At 38.4% G+C, this 19,943-nt stretch overlaps 1 protein-coding gene across 2 annotated transcripts in view; it reads right to left on the reverse strand.

Annotated features, from left to right (window-relative positions):
- Positions 1-259: 259 nt before the first annotated feature.
- SEMA3E (semaphorin 3E) overlaps positions 260-19,943 on the reverse strand; it is a 186,678-nt gene continuing 166,994 nt past the window's right edge. For both annotated transcript variants that reach the window (XM_074901616.1, XM_074901615.1), the window contains exons 12-17: positions 17,950-18,041; positions 16,722-16,763; positions 13,527-13,693; positions 7,289-7,356; positions 5,652-5,791; positions 260-1,891 (exon numbers count right to left, since the gene is read on the reverse strand). In XM_074901616.1, the coding sequence (XP_074757717.1) occupies positions 1,439-1,891; positions 5,652-5,791; positions 7,289-7,356; positions 13,527-13,693; positions 16,722-16,763; positions 17,950-18,041 (962 nt within the window). In that variant the 3' untranslated portion in view covers positions 260-1,438. The remainder of the gene's footprint in view (positions 1,892-5,651; positions 5,792-7,288; positions 7,357-13,526; positions 13,694-16,721; positions 16,764-17,949; positions 18,042-19,943) is intronic.

A 19,943-nucleotide genomic window follows, 5' to 3' on the forward strand; every position in this document is an offset into this window, starting at 1 on the left:
TCACCTGTGTTTATAAATTCCCTCTTTTTTTTTTTTTTTTTTTTTTTAACTTCCAATGTAAAAAAAAAGTCCAATTAATACTGTAGTATTGGATTTCTCAAGTAATGAACTGCTAGTTTTCCTGCATTTTCTGAATCTGGTTTCCTGTATTTAAAGACAGATTTTATATATATATATATATATATATATATATATATTTTTTTTTTTTTTTTTAAGTAAGTCTTTAAAGACCTAGATTGTAAGCAACTCAGTTCTTTGATCTCCTCTCCTGGTATCACTCACACGAGCAGCAAAGCACTCCTTTTGACCAGTGATCACATATCAAGAAAATATTTACTTGGGACAGACCCTGAAACTGTAGAAACACAGCTGCATAATGCTGTTCTTGTTTTTAATCTACACCCTAACTTTTTATGATTGCATTTTACCCTAAAAGCATGTTGACAACATCAAGCATTACTTACTTTAAATGTTGTCTTTCCAGTATAAAGTGACTTCCAACACTGCATTCTAAATTTGTGGGATTCGCAGATGGAAACTAGAAGTGTGTGCTGAAAACAAACCAGCTGTGGATCTGGGTAATACCTTTTTGCTATACACATTTCTTCAGAAAACAAATGGTAATATCGGATTTTGCTGTTTTGCCACAAGAGGGCACTCCATTAATTCGTGTCATTACTAAGGCAATGTCCATTACTAGAGACAATATAGACTTGTTTTCTATCTAAACCATTATTCCAACTTTTTATATAGATAAGTTGAAGAATTTCATTCTGTTTGTGTTCTCAGCATGCATTTGACTTACATCAAGTTACTAGGCAATATGATTTAGCTGTGAGAGCACACTGTGCTTCATAAATGACTGATAAAACAAAAAATGGTGGGAAGAAAATAAGATTTCCATTCATTACCTTTAGAAATAGCAGTACATTGTATTAACACGACTCATTGTTCTCAAGTGATAAACCCAGACAGGTCACAATCGAAAGGAAAGATCTTAAGACGTGCCGCTTTCAGAAACATGAGAAATTTGTGAACCGAAGAAAAGATACGTGTTGTATTTTTCATCCACTTGTGAATGCTTAGCTATATGAATTTGTTAAATATGCCATCATGTGCAACAATATACAGCGCAAGCATGGTCCACACAGGAAACTGATTCAAGCACTCAAAGTCTGAAGATTGTCACGTCCTCCCTAATGCAAAACTCTGATTTGCATTGACCTATTTAGAATCAGATAGTTAAGAAGATTTTGTTTAAAATGCTTCTAAACAGTCATCATGAGTGTACAGTATAACTTACCATAGCATTTTCATTTTCAGTCCCAATATTTTATATAGATAAACCTGTGTCATTTACCAAAACCAAGACTGATTTCTCCCTCTTACTTAAGTCCCAATAAAATTTCACCCACAAAGAGTGGATAGATTTTGTCCATCAGGAGTCAGCTATGTTCCTGGGCAACCGGTAATGCTCTGGCCTGATCCTTGCTTTCTTCTCCTGAGGGTTGGCATATTTCCACTTGGATGGAGACATTTTCAGCTTTTTTCTCTTCTTATCTGTACACCACACTTTTTCACAGTATTCTTCCACCCTCTGGAAGTTGCTGTAACCTATTAGTTGAAGAAATTCCTTGTACCAAGGCTTTGATGCCTGAGGTATACTGCTCTGCATTGGGCATGGCATTTTGTGAGGCATATCCTCCTCATAGTCTTTATTGAACATTTCATCTACTCGTTCTTCCTCAACTATTTCCAGGGTGATTTTCCTGACAGTGTGAACAATGCTGTGTTCCACTGTCTGACAAAAATAGGTCCCTGCATCCAGCCGATGCAGCTTCAGGAATAAGAGGCCAAGGTCCATTTTGATTATTCTGTCATCTGTCTTCACCTGAAAAATAAATCGATGCAGTTATAGAGCACAGGCCTTTACTATTACATTAAATCAGTGTAATTACTTCTGCACTGTACTTCCATGGATATTACATTTTGAGAGGAAGATTATAGATCCACAATCCTTTAATTCACAGTTTTTAAGTAACAAAAATATTTACTTGAAGTAAGAAGAGATTGATCTGTGAAAGGAAAGTAGTCCAGAGAATCTGGCAAGCATGGAAGAACAGATAGTGGAACAGACAGTTTCCTGTTTTTGCAGCATGGGTTAGTCACTTGTCGCTAAATCACAAAGGGAAATAAGGTTGAAACATGGAAATAAACTACTGGATAGAAAACAAATGGACATATGCCAGCTGACCCACAGTAGGTGTCCCTGTGAATTCTCTTACACATTTACAAATATTTTTGGGGTGACACTCACAGGTATTTGTATATCTAACTGCAGGACCATTGCATTCTTAAAGCCTCAGTTTCAACTTTGGTGTTTGAGTTCCCCCTACAGCTCCTGAGAGCTAGGTTATTAACTACAAGGCATTCACAGATGCTAGCAAGTAGGGAGCACTGAGCTGTCTAATCCAGACAGCAGAAGTGCCCAGGAGAATGGAATCCTGATCTTTTTATTTAACAGTAAGGTCCTGAATATTAAACAGAAGAGAAGTACTGGATAACGAATGGATTGAGAGCATCCCTGAAGAGAAGAACTTGGGGATACTGGTGGAAGAAAAATTGGATGAGAGCTGGCCATGTCCACTTGCAGCCCAAAAAGCCAGTCATATCCTGGGCTGCATAACAGGCATGGCCAGCAGATTGAGGGAGGTGATTCTCCCATGCTACTCTGCTCTCGTGAGACTCCACCTGGACTACCACATGCAGCTGTGGGTCCCCAGTACAAGAAGGAATTGGACCCGTTAGAGTGGGACTAGAGGAGGGCAATGAAAATGAGCAGAGGGATTGAACACTTCTCTTATAAAGAAAGGCTGAGACAGTTGGGGCTGTTCATCCTGGAGAAGAGGTTCTGGGGAGGCCTTATTGTGGCCTTTCAATGTATAAAGGGGGCTTATAAAAAAGACAGAGGAGACTTTACCAGGACCTGTAGTGATAGGACAGAGGGAAATGTCTTTAAATTGAAAGACGATAGATTTATATTGGACAAAAAGAAAAAAATTTTACAATGAGAATGGTAAGACACTGGCACAGGTTGCCCAGAGAGATTATGGTTGCCCCATCACTGGAAGTGTTCAAGGTCAGGTTCATTCTAGTGGTATAAAGACATACTGGAGGGTTAGAGTTTGTTCAAATTCACACTCCTGGTGTCCAGTATCTGAGCTATTTGGTCTAATGGGATGTGTATACAGTAGGACATCCTCCCCACCTCATAGTTTACTACCTTCTTTGAAACACCTGATTAATAGTTCTGTTGTAAGAATGATTACACATAGGTAGGGATCTTCCAGCTAAATACGTGAGAAAATACCAAGTGTGAAGAATTATGCAGATATTTGGAACTTAGACAAAACTTCAGGCGAAAATATGCCTGAAATGGAATGGCATTCATCTTGCTTAATTTTAGATATTTAAAGCAGAGTGTGGCATCCTTGGTTACTTTGTAATCAGTGGTTTACCAGCCATTATTTACCTCACCAAATGATGCTGCAGTTTATCATGAGGTGATACTACTGGCTATAACTGCAGCACCATCTAGTCTGACTTCAAAGACAGCCTACACTGACTAGCACCTGGGAAGATCTCCCCACATTTTCTACGAGTCCCACTCCAGAGATCTGCAGATCCCCATTTTAAAAAGGGAAGAAAGGAAGAACTTTGGGACAACAGGCCAGTTTCATCTTTGTGCCTCGCAAGATCATGGAGTGGATCCTCCTGGAAACTATGGAAACCAGGGCAAGTAAGGAGGTGACTGGTGACAACCAATACGGCTTCACTAAGGACAAATTGTGCCTCGCAAGTTCAGTGGCCTTCTACAACAGTACTATAGCGTTGGTTAGATAAGGGAAGAGCAACTGATGGCATCTACCTGGACTTGGGCAAAGCATTTGACACAGTCCTCCATGACATGCTTATCTCTAAATTGGATAGACATGGATTTGGTGGGTGGGTGGACCACTCAGTGGGTAAAGAATTGGCTGGATGGTCACACTCAAAGAGTTGGAGTCAGCTGCTCAGTGTCCAAGTGAAGAGCAGTGATGAGTGGCATTCCTCAGGGCTCGGTGTTGGGACCAGCGCTGTTTAACATCTTTGCTGGTGACATGGACCACAGGACTGAGCTCACCCTCAGCAAATTTGCAATGACACCAAGCTGTGTGATGCAGTCAACACACTGAAGAGAAGAAATGCCATCCAGGGGGACCTTGACAGTCTTAAGAGGTAGGCCTGTGAAATCCTCATGAAGTTCAACAAGGCCAAGTGCAGGGTCCTGCACATGGCTCAAGGCAATCCTATGCACAGATACAGTCTCAGCAATGAGTGGATTGAGAGCAGCCCGGTGGAGAAGGACTTGGGGGTGTTGGTTGACAAGAAGCTCAACATGACCCAGCAAAGTGCATCTGCAGCCCAGAAAGCCAACTGCATCCTGGTGCCAATTGCACCCATGCCCATGAACCATGCAACAAGAAAAGCATGGCCAGTGGGTCGAGGGAGGTGATTCTCCCCCTCTACTCTACACGTGGAGTACTGTGCCCAGCTCTGGGGCCCCCAGTGTAACAAAAATATGAACCTGCTTGAGTGGGTCCAGAGGAGACCCAGAAGATGATCAGGGGGCTGGAGCACCTCTCCTATGAGGACAGGCTGAGAGAGTTGGGGTTGTTCACCCTGAGAAAAGGCTCCAGGGCAACCTCATAGTAGCCTTGAAGCACTTAAAGGGAGCCTAAAGAAAAGATGGGGTGGAACTCTTTATCAGGGAGTGTAGTGACAGGATGAGGGGTTTTAAACTGAAAGAGGGAATATTTACATTAGATATTAGGAAGAAATTCTTTACTGTGAGAAACTGGAACAGGTTGCCCAGAGAAGTTGTGGATGTCCCCTCCCTGGAACACCAGGTTGGACAGGGCTTTGAGCAATGGGTCTAGCGGAAGGTGTCCCTGCCTGTGGTAGGGAGGTAGGAACTAAGTGATTTTTAAAGTCCCTTCCAACCCAAACCATTCTGCGATCTATGTCTGTGGCTTAGCTGGGGTCTCATGTTTGCACTAAAGCCTAGGTTATCCTTTAGTAGTCTGAGGCTTTTCTCCCTATGTCCTTCCACATAGTAAGTGGGGATAGCTACATTGTTGTGCATCAGAGAGGTATTGAGATACAAATATAATAACACTTATGAAACACTTTCATAACAGTGAAATATATGTAAGAGAGGCAGAGAATCTACCAACACCCATTTTCAGGAGGTTCTGTAATGTAATAGGTGAAGCAGCAACAGTGTGTAGATGTTAAGCTAGACTAATATTGAGAGTAATATGTACACTTTTCACCTCTCTAATAACATACTAAGAGAAGTGTTGGATTCTCTTTTGTTTTGAGATCTTAAAATAGGTTTCACTAGATTTCTAACATCTGCGTTCAAGATACTGAATGCAAACACCAGATGAACTTCTCAGGCCTGTTAACTGAAGAGAGCTGATGAACATAATGATTTTTTCTCACACCCATGTACAGTTCAGCAACTGATGAAAGGCCTTTCATTGAAGATGTAATATTCCTAACAGTGGGCTCTTTTAGTTAAAAGGGTAGTATGTAAGAATTTTTACCTCTTCCTTCTTAGTTTCATGTGCTCGTTGGACAAACCAGATTACTTTTGCTTGTAAGGTCCTAGGGGTGCACTCCAGAAGAGTGCTGTTATACTCTATTCCATAAACAAGTCGCTCTTCAGTCTTCTCCAGGACTTCACCTGGAAGGAAACCAAATGTTAGAAAAATGTGTTAACGCCAATACTTGTTGCACTCTGTATTCAGGGTATATTTTAAGAGTGAAGTTTAATTCATATCCAACTAGATAGTGACTGAAGAGTAATGTCTGGTGAAGGTATGACCTGATAAGTGAATTTTCCCATCATCTCAGATGCTCACATGATTTGGCTGTAAGATAAATGGACCAAACCATGATTATACAGCTGAGATTATACAGAGAGAAACAGATCTCAGTCTTTCACACTGCTAATTACTTGTGCCTTGTTCTTATGAATAGTTAATCTATCTAATTTTCACACAGTGAAAGAGGATGATTCCATAAATGCTTAAATATAGTAAATAATTAAATATTTTTAGGGATAAAAAATGAGAGCACATAGACTTTTGTAGAATGAAATCTTTAAAATTATAAATACCCTAAAAATATTATACATATCCATATTATACACATGTAAAATGAATGTATAGTTTTGACCCAAGGTTTCTAATAAAAACAGGGTGAATGAATTTTATCAAAACGCCATTCTGCTTTTCCATCCAACAAAACATCTGGAGGATAAGCTAGATGTTATCTGGAGATAAGCTAGATGTTACACTGGAAGAGACCAATTGCCATATTAATGAAATAATCTTATTCCATAGTAGTGAGAAATATTATTGAGATGAAACAGTTTTATACCCTAAAAAATACAGGATTTCCTATAATTGTGGTTTCTCTGTTGTATTTCAAACTTACTGTATAATTACTATTTCATATTGGAATATACTTTTCCAAAATCTACTATATCCTCCAATGGACTTCAGTTTTTATCAAGCTTTCTCTGGTAAAATATGTATTTAATATTTAATATCTAAAATATCTTTTCTCTGGCTATCTAAAAGAACCTTTTATATTTGATGTTTTTCTTCCATAAATGTATTGGGTATTATCCTGAAAAATACTGAGGATGTCCAGGCAACTGTTTTCTGTCTGTTTTGCCATTCCTAATACCAGTGTTTGAAACCATCACCTTCTAAGGTTCAGATAACAGTATTACAACCAGTAATCTTTTTTTAGGACAGATCTTGATAATGTTCATAAATACACATTTGTGTTCTGACATGTCATGGCCCTTGTCTGTGCTATGGAGTGTCTTCAATTCTGGCTGTGTTTTGGCAGCATTTCACATTCGTTTCAGGATGCAGCCCTGTTGTTTCTTATCCCTGCACAATCTTTTCAATTGTGTTTCTGTTGGAAGCCCTTGAGATGCATTAGCCAAAACCTTAGACTGAATGACAGGGCTGCAGGACTGCATGAACGCTATGCGATGCACCTGACCTGTCATCATATGAAAGTCATGACATGGGCTCATTAACTTATTATAGGAATATGCCAGTAAAAAAATGCAGGTGAGATCATGGTCTGGCTCATACTATTGGCAAAGTCTGTGCTTTCTGCTCCTGGGCATTTGCTAGCAATCTATAAAAGCATAGATTACCAATGAACTGCTGGCCAAAGCACTGCTGCGCTGCATTTCCATGTCGAACATCTTGTCTGCGGAAACGTCTGAAGGAGAAAAAATTGAATTGTTTGAGATAACATGTTTAGCTTTCAGATTGTTGGGTTTATGCTAAAGTGTCATTCATTAAAAACATAAGAAGATAAATCTTGATTTCTAAAAATTTAGTATTGTCGTAAGAAGTGTTTTCTCTCTAGAAACACTTGTCTGAGGGAGAGGCACAACTACATGTCCAGTTAAACACAACTAGACTGACATTATAAATACTAAAACCGAGATCCTCTGAACCAGCTGGGCAACATTCAGTGATAGGAAGAGTTAAAGGTTCTTTTAGCCTGTTTTTGAGTTCTCTCTCTCTCTGGAAATCAAGGACATTTTCTTTTTTTTAGTTTGGAAGCATTTGCCATGTATGTGAATGGTAGTTCTTTTATCCTTCACTGTCATGTTATTTTTTTCACTTGGGAAACTCAAACCACAGAGCAAATGCTTTATTCTGTAACATCTGTGTAGCAGACAGTTGTTAAGCTCTTTTTTCTCAATAGGGAAACAGACACATTTGTGACTTGTGACTTGCCCATGCGTGGAAAGGGAGCTAGTGGCAGAACTGTGGTCAGAACCTGGGAGCCCTGGATGTGGCCTGGAAATAATGCAATTGCTTTTCAGAGAAAATTTATTGTGAGTTTTGGGCTTCGGATTTTTCATATACATTTACAGAAAATAACAAAACCCATAATTTTATGGTGCATTCCTAAAAGAATTGTTCTTTCATATGGCAATTTTTTTCTCTGAGTGTCCTAATAAATATAATTAAGATTGTTTACTAGGGAAATGAAAGAGCCTATTGGAATGTCTTATCTTGCCAGATGTAGTATTTCCAACATCCTGAAACTTAGTTATACCTTTTCTGTATTTGCATTAAAGAGTAATTCTACACGGTGTTACCAATGCCATACATAACAGATTCACAAATATAAGCAACACAGCAAATCTTACACAGCAGGTATGTGTACAGTGTAAATCATATGATAGAAACAAGCAAAGTCGAGTCGTTTTGCTATTCTTTGCATCTACTACTTAAATAATACTTTTCTCCACAGTAATGTGAACGCAAAAGACAGAACTTTTACTTGGCACAGATTGAATTTGCAGAAACTATTTAAAGATCTTGCTAATGGATGTTACTCGTCATTATTTCTAAACTGGCAGTAGACAGTGATTATTTTTTGAGTTCTGTCACCCGTATTGATTTCTGATCCAGTGGTGCTGGTGGACCAAGAGGACAGCTTTACTGGTATTCAGATCAGAACCAATGTTTTGCCATTGTTGTTTCAGGAGAATCTGTACATTCAGTTGGGCCTTTTAGGCAGAAGCACTAAAAAATACATGCATATTATTAAACAAAAACTGAGAATCTGAAATAGCAACAGGGCTTTATCATGCCCCGGGAGTTCTCAAAGAATGTACAGATGCTGTAGCCATGATTACTGATAACTCTGCAAAGTGTCAGTGCTGAATAATGCTGCCACCAGCTTTGCATATCTGTGTGTACAGATTATTCAGAAGAGACATTATCTTGCACAAATATACATAAATACTACAAACATTAGCCTTGAAAAAAACAAACAAGAAAACCCCGCTGCTGTCAGGCCCAGCAGTCCTATCTAGCAGGAAAGTACGGTTAGCAGGCATGTACTATTTATTCTTCAGTTCCTGAAGAACATTGTAGAGCTAAAACAATCCTAGTCCTGTAAGGTAGGATATTTCTCCAGTTGTTAGAATCATTCAAGAAAAAGAGTGTTGTGAGTGTGCAGACTGGGTGTGTGAATACCTTTACCAGTGCCTTCACTTGCTACTTTTCTGAAAAGAAGGGAAAAATGGGTAGGGGAGCTGAAAGAGAGGGAGATACTGTGAGATAAACTTATTTCACAAATACTGACATAAAGCTGGTATTTGTTATTTTTTCTTAGAAATAATTTCATTCAGAATTCTATGAATAATACACAATTCCTGAGATAAACTATTATAAGGAACAATTTTCAGCAACTAGCAAATGTACTGTATATATGGAAGTGTCTTTTGTAATCTATAACCTCATGAATTTAGATTTCAGTCTGTAACTCTGTGCTTCCAGGAACTTAGTAGTAATGATCTGCAAGAAAGCAATACAGTTGTCATCATCATCATCACCAACATCCTCATGTTTCTTTATTAATTCCCAGGGATAGATGAGGCAAAGTGTTGGAGCAAAGGGCAGAGAGAGAGGAGGCAGGAGGACGACTGTCAGCTTCTTAAAATTAGTGAAGTAATCACAGATTACCAGACTTACCCAAGCTGAAAGAAGTTTTAAAATTACTTCAGTCCTTTTTCAGCCTGGATGGTGAGCTGGCACAGTAAAGAATCTTACTTGTAGAATTTAGTGTTTGTTTAGATAAAAGTTGAACCAGCCTAAATCAGATTGCAGAGGTATTAGTAAACTGAAGCATTTATTTAAGTCCTGGACCTCTCTGCTTTCTCAGGCATACTTCATAGAAGTTTAATGCAATACAATTTCCATCTAGCATCTTAAGAATTTCAGTATGCAGAAGACATACACCTGTAACTACCACGGCATTGTAGCATGTTGTACCACCAGCATGACAGTATTGGATTTGGGGTTTGGTTTTTGTTTGTCCTTAATTAAATCCTATATTAAATTAACTATTAAAGCTATGCATTTGCAAGGAATTATAATACAGACTTTCCAAATTCAACACATTAGTACCAGCTGCCAAGCAGAGGGTTTTTTGTATTTATGTTGAAGTTCTTTCCATATCCTGTACATGCCTGAATTTACAGTTTTTCTATTTCATGTTTCTCTAAACACTTGTCATACCCTGAAGGCATTAGGATCTAAAGCAGAGAGAATTTGAATCAAAGTGGGGAGGACACATTGTACATCCCTGCTTCAGTTCAACCCTCCACCAGTATAAGTGGAATTAAAAAGAGCTCTTACTAGTGCTCTTACTGCACTAGCAGGGCTGCTCTTACAAGTCAAAAGCCCACCTAAATGTACTGTATGAGGGACACCGTTGAGCAAATAGAGGTGATACTAAAGCCAGCTCGAGTGCACTGTAATGTAAGGCACAGCTCCATAAATCCTGATGAAGTGAGGGCTGCCAGGAACAGGGGGCACAAGTGCTCTCCAATGACCCTTGTACTCACGCTACTTATACTACCCGGTACAGCTTGAGCAGAAATATGGGGCCCTGAGACAAGGTCAAATCAAAACATGTACGCTCCAGGACATGGCATTAATTCTATGTGAAGCGCAAGGCAGCCGTGACAGGGTTATTACCTGCTCAGGGTCACTTGGTACGGGAAACCTCCATGTTGTCTACGGAGACCTGCCTTTTCCAGCAGTGGTCTCTGACTGGAACCCAGTGAGAGGCATCTTAAAAAATCTTCCATACACATGTCCTGAGTAGCTCTCCCTGCGTCTCCATGTACCACACAGTGGAAGCTCAGAAATTTAAAATTCTCTGAGCTTCAGCTATGAGCTAGAGTGAACAAAGCAAATGTCATCCATCCCTCTCAACATTATTAGTTCTTGCTGGCTGTTCCCCAAACTCTTATATGTAAAACAAGTTTTGCAGACTTCAAGAACATTCAATTGAGTGCAAATCCCTTCTCCACTGATGCAGTGCTTATCTTAAGAGAAGGAGGGTGATAACAGCAGTATTTTCTTCTTTTAGAGACTGACCTGCTAAATGTTGGGGAGGTAAGGCACAGGAAGGTGCCTGGGGTGCTGCTCATATCACTCAACCCTGGCTAAATGCGTGTGTCAGGGGACTTAAGGGCTGCTACTCTGGAAATTGTCTTAGGTGAGAAATATGCTAAAAATGTACAACAGAGTTCAGGACCGAATGAGTTTCTCTTATCTTTTCTCAGACAATAAGTAACCTGCAGAACAACGTAAATGCTGATACAGTCCTAGCAGGCTGCTGGAAAATTTTTTAACCCCTGCCTTCCCCAAATGACTTTTACATCATTAGATGAGTAACCCATATGCTTTATAATTATGGTAATCCAATTTCTACTAATACTGTAGGAAATTAATCTCCCTGACCCACTATATATCTGCTCATCTTTCTTAATCTGGGGCCTAAAAAATTTAGCCAGACTCTTCTCATGTTGAGCAGACAACCAAATCCCACTTCCTCCCTTACGTCTGCTTGAAAGAGGCATGAGAAGAATATACAACCCTGCTTGCAAAAGTGGTGCAGATTTCTTACTTGGTTTAACTTATGCCTTAGTGTAGTAAATCCAAGATATTCTTAATTATGCTGAGTCACTGGCTGTGTTTCTCATTTTTATGTTTCAATGTACCCCACCCAAAAAAAGTTGGGTTACCCAATGCTTGATCTGTTCATTATCTTTTAGAAAAACCCAGAGAAATGTCTGTTGTGCCTGACTATAGTCAGCAGTACCTTTGTTTGACTGCACCTGGGTTCATGAAAAGGTAAGGTGTGCAGGGCAAGAAAAAAAAAAAAATTGTTTTTCCTTAAGAAGCAATAATCAATTTGGCATACTGTTACTTGGTTTTGACTGAATCATCTCCACTGGTGTTCAAAACTGTCTCCAGAAGTTATTCAATTCATTCTAATCCTTGAAGTCTAAAATATATAAGCATATACTTGCAGAAACAGTAATAATAAAAAAGCCATGGAAAGGATTTGAACTATTCATTACCAAAGTATTGCTGACTAAGCTTAGAAATTACTCTCTTTTAGTGGCAAAACTGACTCAAATTCTAGTGGAAAGGTCTGAATTAAAATATGCATGTTCTAGATGCTTGAACAAATATCTGTGTAGCTGAACTGGAGAAACTGGGTTTGAGAGGGAAGGGGACAGGTGTATGGGAAATTACTGCACAAAAGAGTGAAGTCCAAGAGCCATGAATAAGTGAATGCTGATAGAGAGGAGAAGTCTGCCCAAGGGAAGAATTAAAGTACCCAAATTAGGTTCATGCTTTGAACTGGCCTCTAGAGTAACCTGTCTTTATAAATTCACTGGAGAAAGCCTAAGCCTATGTCATGAACTCTTCATAAATGAGAAGCTGTAAAGACGATGTCTCAAACAACTCGAGTGGGGTGCCCTGTGGGGGAGAAGCAGTGCGAGCTCTGTGGAGGTGGGGCAGTGGGCCATTTCACTCCCCCTTCCTCCTGTTGTTGCCCAGAGACAGAACTTGCCTAACTGCACAGGTACAAGCCTGAGAAAACGAGAACCTTCTGGAACAACCAGCTGTGCATGCATAGGAAAGGCTACGTAAAGGCAATACCCCACATGTGTCTTTGTTGACCCACAATCTATGGACCACGCTGGCTACTCTGTAACAGAAATCCCCCTTTCCTATCCCCTCCTTCTCTTTTTCTCTTTCCTCTTTCTGGTCTCTCTCTATTACATATATTAATGTGTATAAATTTTGTAGGAATTGAATTGCAATCTGTAGATCATCGATGGCTCTCATTGCCGAAGTGCCTTTATTCATTCTCAGACGGTTATCAGTTGATTGTTGCCAAATTGTCTCCATTCGCTTACTAAAGTGGTCAGTTAATAAAGTCACCAGCACAATTGTTCCTCTGAGTCACTGTGGTGCCTCTGCCTGCCCTGTGGCCCCGGCTCTTCTACCAGCACACAGACTCTCGGGGAATTTAAAAGATTCACCCCTCTGGTAACCCACCGCATGGGATGGGACAGCCTATCCTTAGCCTTTGCAGATACTCTAGTTTCATTTTGGCTGGTGATGGTATTTGGCTATTAACACAGATACTTTGCTTTTTTTTTTTTTTTTTTTTAATTCTACTGTATATGTTATTGCAGTGTGATGTATTTGCTGTATAATGCTACCAAAATAGGTCTCTAATGTTGTAAAGAATCTTTCCTCTGCACACCAAAAGATGTATAAGGAAACTGAAGTTCATTTAAAACACTGCGAGGAATTACTCAATGACTTTTTTCATTCATAAAAATATTCCTGGTACTGCAGTTTATCCCATCCTGTTAATTTGTGTCCTTTGCAATCCCCTAAGGTTATGCTAATAAATTAGCAGCTGACATATCTTCTTACTGCTCAGGTTTTTTTATGAAGGGGAGATATGAAGTACTTTGTATTGTAGTAGGAGCTCTGTAGTAGTAGCTATTTTTCCAAAATCATATCACAGAAAGCAGCAGTTCTCACCTCTTTGCCTGCATTCCTGTGGGATAGTACCGGGAGCAGGAGATCCCATCCCAGGCGCAGTATGGATCTCGGGCAAGGCAGCAGTCCGCGCAGGCAGTGCCATACATGTCACATTGGTGGAACTTCACTTGGGCTATGACTGACTCAGATCCAACGTAGAGCTGTTGCTGGAAAAAATACACCATGTATGATTAAATACCTAGAACATCCGCTAAAACTTCTGTTACCAGTGTAGTTATTAAAAAATGTTAGCTTTATCACTGCTTGCCAGTTGCGCATCCAGCCTGTGCCCTGAGGGAGGCAGAGTTACTCTGTAGGAAAATATCTGATTACAGGCTGAACTCTTCTGCATGAGCACAGAGGAACATAAAGAAACTAAAATGAAGAAGTTTATTCTGGCATTTCCTGGCTTCTGAAGTTTCAGCTTTGTAAACTTTGTGTTTGAATAGGCAGGGGCTTAAGTTTCTTTTTCTTCCTCAAGATAGATCCTAATGCCTCCCTCTTTAAAATTCTCTGTCACCTAACTGATCTGCAAAAAACTTGACATGAAAGACTTTAAACAAAAGTTTTAAGCAATCTCAAGGAAAGTTATCAAGTAAATTTAACTCTTGATGTGGCTACCTGCTACATGGTCACATATACATATGCAGAGTAGTATTATGATTTGTGTAATCCCTCAGTGCATGAAAAGTAGATAGATTTTTTTTTTTTTTTTCTGCTGTGCAGTCCTTCCTCAAAAATTAACCGGTCACAATCTAATATTTATTTGTATGGTTTGTTTGGGTTTTTTTCAGCATTAATGTTAGGACTGTTTGATTCTTCTGAGTTCTCATAAATGTCCTTTTCAAATGAAGTGAGATGATCAATTTGATTCATGAGTTGCTGGCATAATAAATTCAGAAGAGAATAATAGATTGAATTTACAGGTATTTGATAAAAAATCTCTTTTCTGGTGAATGTAAATGGAGTGAACACAGATATATGCAGTGTGCATTCTAATAGGCACTGATTATGCAGAGCTCACATCCAAGCTTTTACTTGTCAGAAAAAGGACTCCTACTCCTAATGAACACTTAAACTGTGCTTATCCTAATGTGCAAACTTAGTCCATAATTCCCACTTTTGGACCAAACTTTCAAAATCTGTTTTTTAAAAATTCTTAAAGCTGGAAAATCAGGCATCTCATTTAGTCTGGTTTGCCTATCACAGAACAAGACATTTAATCCAGATAGTTCATTTTTGCTCCTAATTACACCTCCTAGATCTGTTTAGGTCACAAAAATTTTACTCTTAGAAATGCCAAGTGAAAAGACTAGGAGAGGCTGGTCAAAGCAATGCTTGAAGACTTTTTCAGCTGAGATAAACCAGATGATAGTAGCAGGAACTCAACCTGCTAACTGGAATGAAGAAGAAACCTAGGATCCTTGTTTGAGGGGAATTCTTTCTTGTCTGCAAAGACTGCAGTCTGATTGTCCCTGAAGACACGAACAACACTTTCAATAAGACATATGAGATGGTATTTTTCCCTTTCATCTTTTAACAAGGGTAAAGACTACACTAAGTCTTGGTTCATCAGAGGAGGGCAAAAAGCATCGATACCTAGCCAACCGAACATCAAAGAAGAAAATTCCTTCCCAGCCTTTGCAGATAACTAGCTCAGTTCTGAAACACGAGATTTTATTGTACCATTGACTTAGTGAAGACTGGTTAGTGTTACAAGGATATTGAGACAAAGCTAGCAAGGACGTCTCCACAGGCTCACAAACTCCAAGGTCAAAAGAGACCAGCCAAAATGTTTGAGTGTTTTGGTAAATTTTTTCACATAAACTCAACTAAGTTACACTTCTGCTTACAGATCTCATTTTAAAGACAAAATTACTTCGTGCCAACCCCATCCCTAACACATATTCCAAGATTTAATTGTCCTCAGTCCCAGAAAACTGCATCGTATCTACATTTATCTACATTCAACAAGCCAAACTTGGTTATTTAATCTTGATATTGCTTTGCCATCAGTGTCTGTGAATCGCTATACACGTGCACTAAAAAGTCACTCAGCTGGGTAAAAGTTTATATTTGGCTATGCTGTTCTCTCTGTCTTTTCTCTCATATCTTGAAAATATTAAGCTACTTTTACATCCCACAAGAAAGTTTGTTTTTCAACTGCTGGATTTCTTTAGCAGCTTTTTTACAATTCCCTCTACATTTTACAGATACTTCTTGAATTAGTAGAGTTAGGAGTCCTCTTGGAAGTTGGATGCAATGGAGGAGGACTACTTCACTTTTTATACAGTATCTCCTTCCTATTCTTCTCTTTTACTATGACACTTCACTGAGAGCTAAAGGTAAAGCAAATATCTGAAAGGACACTGAAGTCTTTCTCCAAATTATCACTTAGGTGTAGTATCAGACAATCCAGAGCTGTTTTCACAGTCCATGGGAAAAAAATATTTTGATCCAGGAAATAATTCAGAATACTTACACCTAAGATTTTCCTCTGAAACACCATCAGAGGAGTGTGTCTTTCTGCATTACCTGCAGAAATAATGTAAGTGGATTGGACACCAAGACTAAAATAACCTTTTGGGGCACACTCACATCTATTAGTGCACTTTTCATTCTTTGTTACTTGTGTTTCACTATATTTATGGGCACCTATATTGCGTCAGATGTCTAAGATATATTAAGATACAACTATCCTGGGATGCTAATAATGGCTCCAACCTGAGATGCTATGGTGATATGGTATGGATATCTATGATATGGCACATATGAAAATCTACCTACAAGAGCAATAAATTGGGTGTTTATATTAGCAGAAACTAACAGAAACTCGAAAGGGAGTCAGATCCAAACAGCCCTGCCTTTCATGGGCAACTGAATATGTGGGAGAGCCAGCAAAGCTCTTTTTGCACTGATATCCCCATGGGGCTGGTCTGTCTGTATGCCACTAACACAAGAAACAGATTGGTTTTTACTTGCCTGGATATGAATGATAGTGTGAACTAAGGAGATTTAACATTAGAATTGAAAAACATAAATGCTTTATAAAGAAACAGAGCATATAACCATAAATCTCATTATGGATGAGGTACATCCATCTGTCTATCTATGCATCTATCTATCTCTGTATAGTTTATAGCTTCGTTACATTTAAGTCACAATCTTTAAATTTCAAACTTGTCATGTACTTACCCTTTTTGAAGAGATTTCCATAGAAAGAATAGGAACTGGCACCTAGAAAATAGGAAATACTTACTTGCTTAGAAAAAAAAAATTCTTGCTATGACAATAAATAAGGTAAAATACTGTTGATGTTTACTAATTATATTCAGATTTGCTAGATATTTTGACTTTCTTATACTTCTGATGCTAGAGAAAGATGTGAGGAAATTGTGTCTTTTAGAAGTACTGCTTTAAAAGAGTTTATTTAAAAACAACCAACCAACACTTAATTCAGGATTATCGGAGCCACAGGAACACTACAATTTCCCTGTCAAACATGACATTAGCTCTTGCCACCATTGAATCCCTTTTGTCCTACTTGAGAGTGATAAGTGAAGTGTTCTTTATAACAAAACATTCATTGAAGATAAGATAAAAATAGCAGAAATTCCTTCTTTTACCGTTGTCCTCTCTGCCCTCTGTTCAGATTTCCTGGAGCAATGACAAAACATACTCCCTAATAGGTCTATTGAAAACCAGCTTTATCAAGAGGGCAATTTCTGTGATTTCCTCCCCAAGCGACAAGTCAATAGTTACACTGCCTAAATTCAGGTACCAGATTTAAATCTCTAAATCTGGATGTTAGATTTTCCCTAGGGCTGCAAATAGTTTAGTCTTCTACTTTATGTGGTTAATATGACATGATGTGAATACTCACTAAGAGAATGTCATTATATTAACTTTGCCACATACCAAATACCGAGCTTTACCTGTGGGTTAAGCAGAATGGAATTTTGTCTCACTACGACTCAGGTTTGACCACTGTACAGACAGATTAACTGATTCACTTTTTCTGAGGATTGGGCTTTTTTTATCTGGACCTCATTTAAGCTTCTAAGACTGTAGTAGGCACATTTTTGTGTATGTAGTTATACTCTTTAAACACTTAATTAGACATGAGAGAAAATTAAATAAAATGCAGCAAGTTTCTAATTGAAAGTCACACTGCAATCTCCAAGCACGTAAACAGAAAGACATTAGTTCTGGTTTGCTGCAACATGCTTCAGTACTTGGGCTATAATTCCACCTAAGAAAAACTAAAGTTGAAAATGAAGAGTTCCTGTCATAAAATAACTAGATCATTAGAAAATTTCTTGTACACGACTATTATATATTTGACTATCAGATTTTTTTAGACATTTTAACTCTGCAGAAAATTCAAGACTTGTGTATATGTATCATATACAGCACAGTTCACCTTGAATACTTGCAGCTCTTCAAGAATCACTTCTTCCATCGATTCTGTCTCTTGATTGTAAATTGTAATGACTTTCAGCACAATTCCGTTATCTGGGAATAAATTTTAAAAGAAAAAAACAAAACAAAACTGAAGGTTATAATTGGTGGAAATATTTATATGGCCTTCAAGTACATTAAATGACTTCTTCAAACTGATAATGGAGCGAAATTTATAAATATGTACAAGTAGTTGAATATTGCTGTTATTGATGAGGATTCTTACTCTTAGAAAATAAACACATATGATAATCTGTTCCTGGCAAATAAGAGTCAGCTGAGACATCTCTGAGCTATATGATTAATTGACTTGTATTTTCCAAACTCTGGGTCATAACCCCTTAGTGAGCTGCAAAAGTATCAAAGAAGGTAATCATATTTTGGAAAAAGAAATTAGTGTAGGCAGGAGTTGAGTCCATCAAGGCAAGGGAGTGTAAAGTAGCTTTAATTATAGTGTCTGAGTGTTTACACTACTTAGGAAACTACTAACTATCCTTAATTGCTGGCAGGAGCTTCATTCCTCCAGGCAAGAGTAGAAAAACCTTCAGGGCTTCATTGTCCGAAGTTCTTGCCCTCCTCTAGGGAAACATTGAACTGATGTTGAACTGAAGGTGTTAATCAAAAGAAGATGAACCAAAAGAAGCTGCACATTCAAAAATTCTAAGGCACACTGGAGTTTAGATTTATCACCCTCTCTGTCATTACAACTCTTGCAGGAAATTAAAACATGCAAATAGCATCTGGTCTTCCACCACTTCAGCTTTGTTGTGCTGACTATTATTAGAATAGTCTTGCTTTCCTTAATCTGAAAATCTGTCATCAACAATGGCAAATATCACTTCCTTTCTTCTGTTACTTTCAGTCACCTTTGATTTACAGGGGAAATATTAAGCAGACAAGCACTGGGAAAAATGTTCAGAAAAAGATCAAAGGGGCAAACATAAAGAGGAACCATTAAACTGGGGTCATACTCCACTTCTCAAAGAGAATATGTAATCAAAGGCATCCATTTTGTGACAGAACAGTAAAAAGATATTGCATTCTGAACTCTGATTTTCATAGGTAAGTCCTTCTTCAAATCATGCTGACAGACATGTGAAAGTTAACCTTGATGTTCAGACTTCGCCTTTGATGAACCTTTCTGACCTGCACTGCTACCCTAAGGAATCTTCTGCTTGCCTGTAAGACTCTGTTTACTTATGTTACACAGCAGGTGTTGGACTCAGATAAAAAAAATATTAACCCTTTCTAACATTATATTGCCAAGAAAAGCAGTGAGGTTTTTGGTGGGAGCTTTGCCAGAGCAGAAATTGCAGAGTTCATTTTAGAGTTTCTAAAGCCCAAATTCCTATGCTGGAATTTCTTGTCACCTGAGATTAGACATCTTGAGAAGACTAAGCAGCTGTTGGGTGCCAGTCTAGCACATCTAAAGTACACACTTAATTCCCCTTGGATTTAACTTTGCTGAACAGAGGACTTGTGTACAAGAGTATTTGATACAATATCTCAATCCTAAATGCAAGTGGAAACTATGAAAAATCTAGACACGATTATAAAATCTGCTGTACAGATATAAGTGACTCATGGCACAACATTTATAGGCCACACTAGGTCTAATACTGAGACAATACCCAGGCCATTTAAAAGCTTAGAAAAGAGCACTAATATAAGTAAGTTTTGCTATTCTACAAAAATGTTTCTTTTGAATGTTCTCAACACTGAAATGTTCTTATCAGAGGAATTTCATTAGTAAAAAATAATTCACTGTAGCTGCTTTCCCAAACAAAATGGTCAAAATGATTTGTGATGCAATTCCTGTTGTTACATTGATAAAACGTGAATGTGTGACTCCCTGGATTTTTTCCAGATAAATTAGATGTAACTAAAGTCTTGTCTAGTTCCAGGCTTTCCTCTTATTTTCTTAAGTTTTCTTATTTTTCAAATACCATTACAATG

Source organism: Athene noctua, chromosome 3 (assembly GCF_965140245.1).
Source record: "Athene noctua chromosome 3, bAthNoc1.hap1.1, whole genome shotgun sequence".
Taxonomy (NCBI): domain Eukaryota; kingdom Metazoa; phylum Chordata; class Aves; order Strigiformes; family Strigidae; genus Athene; species Athene noctua.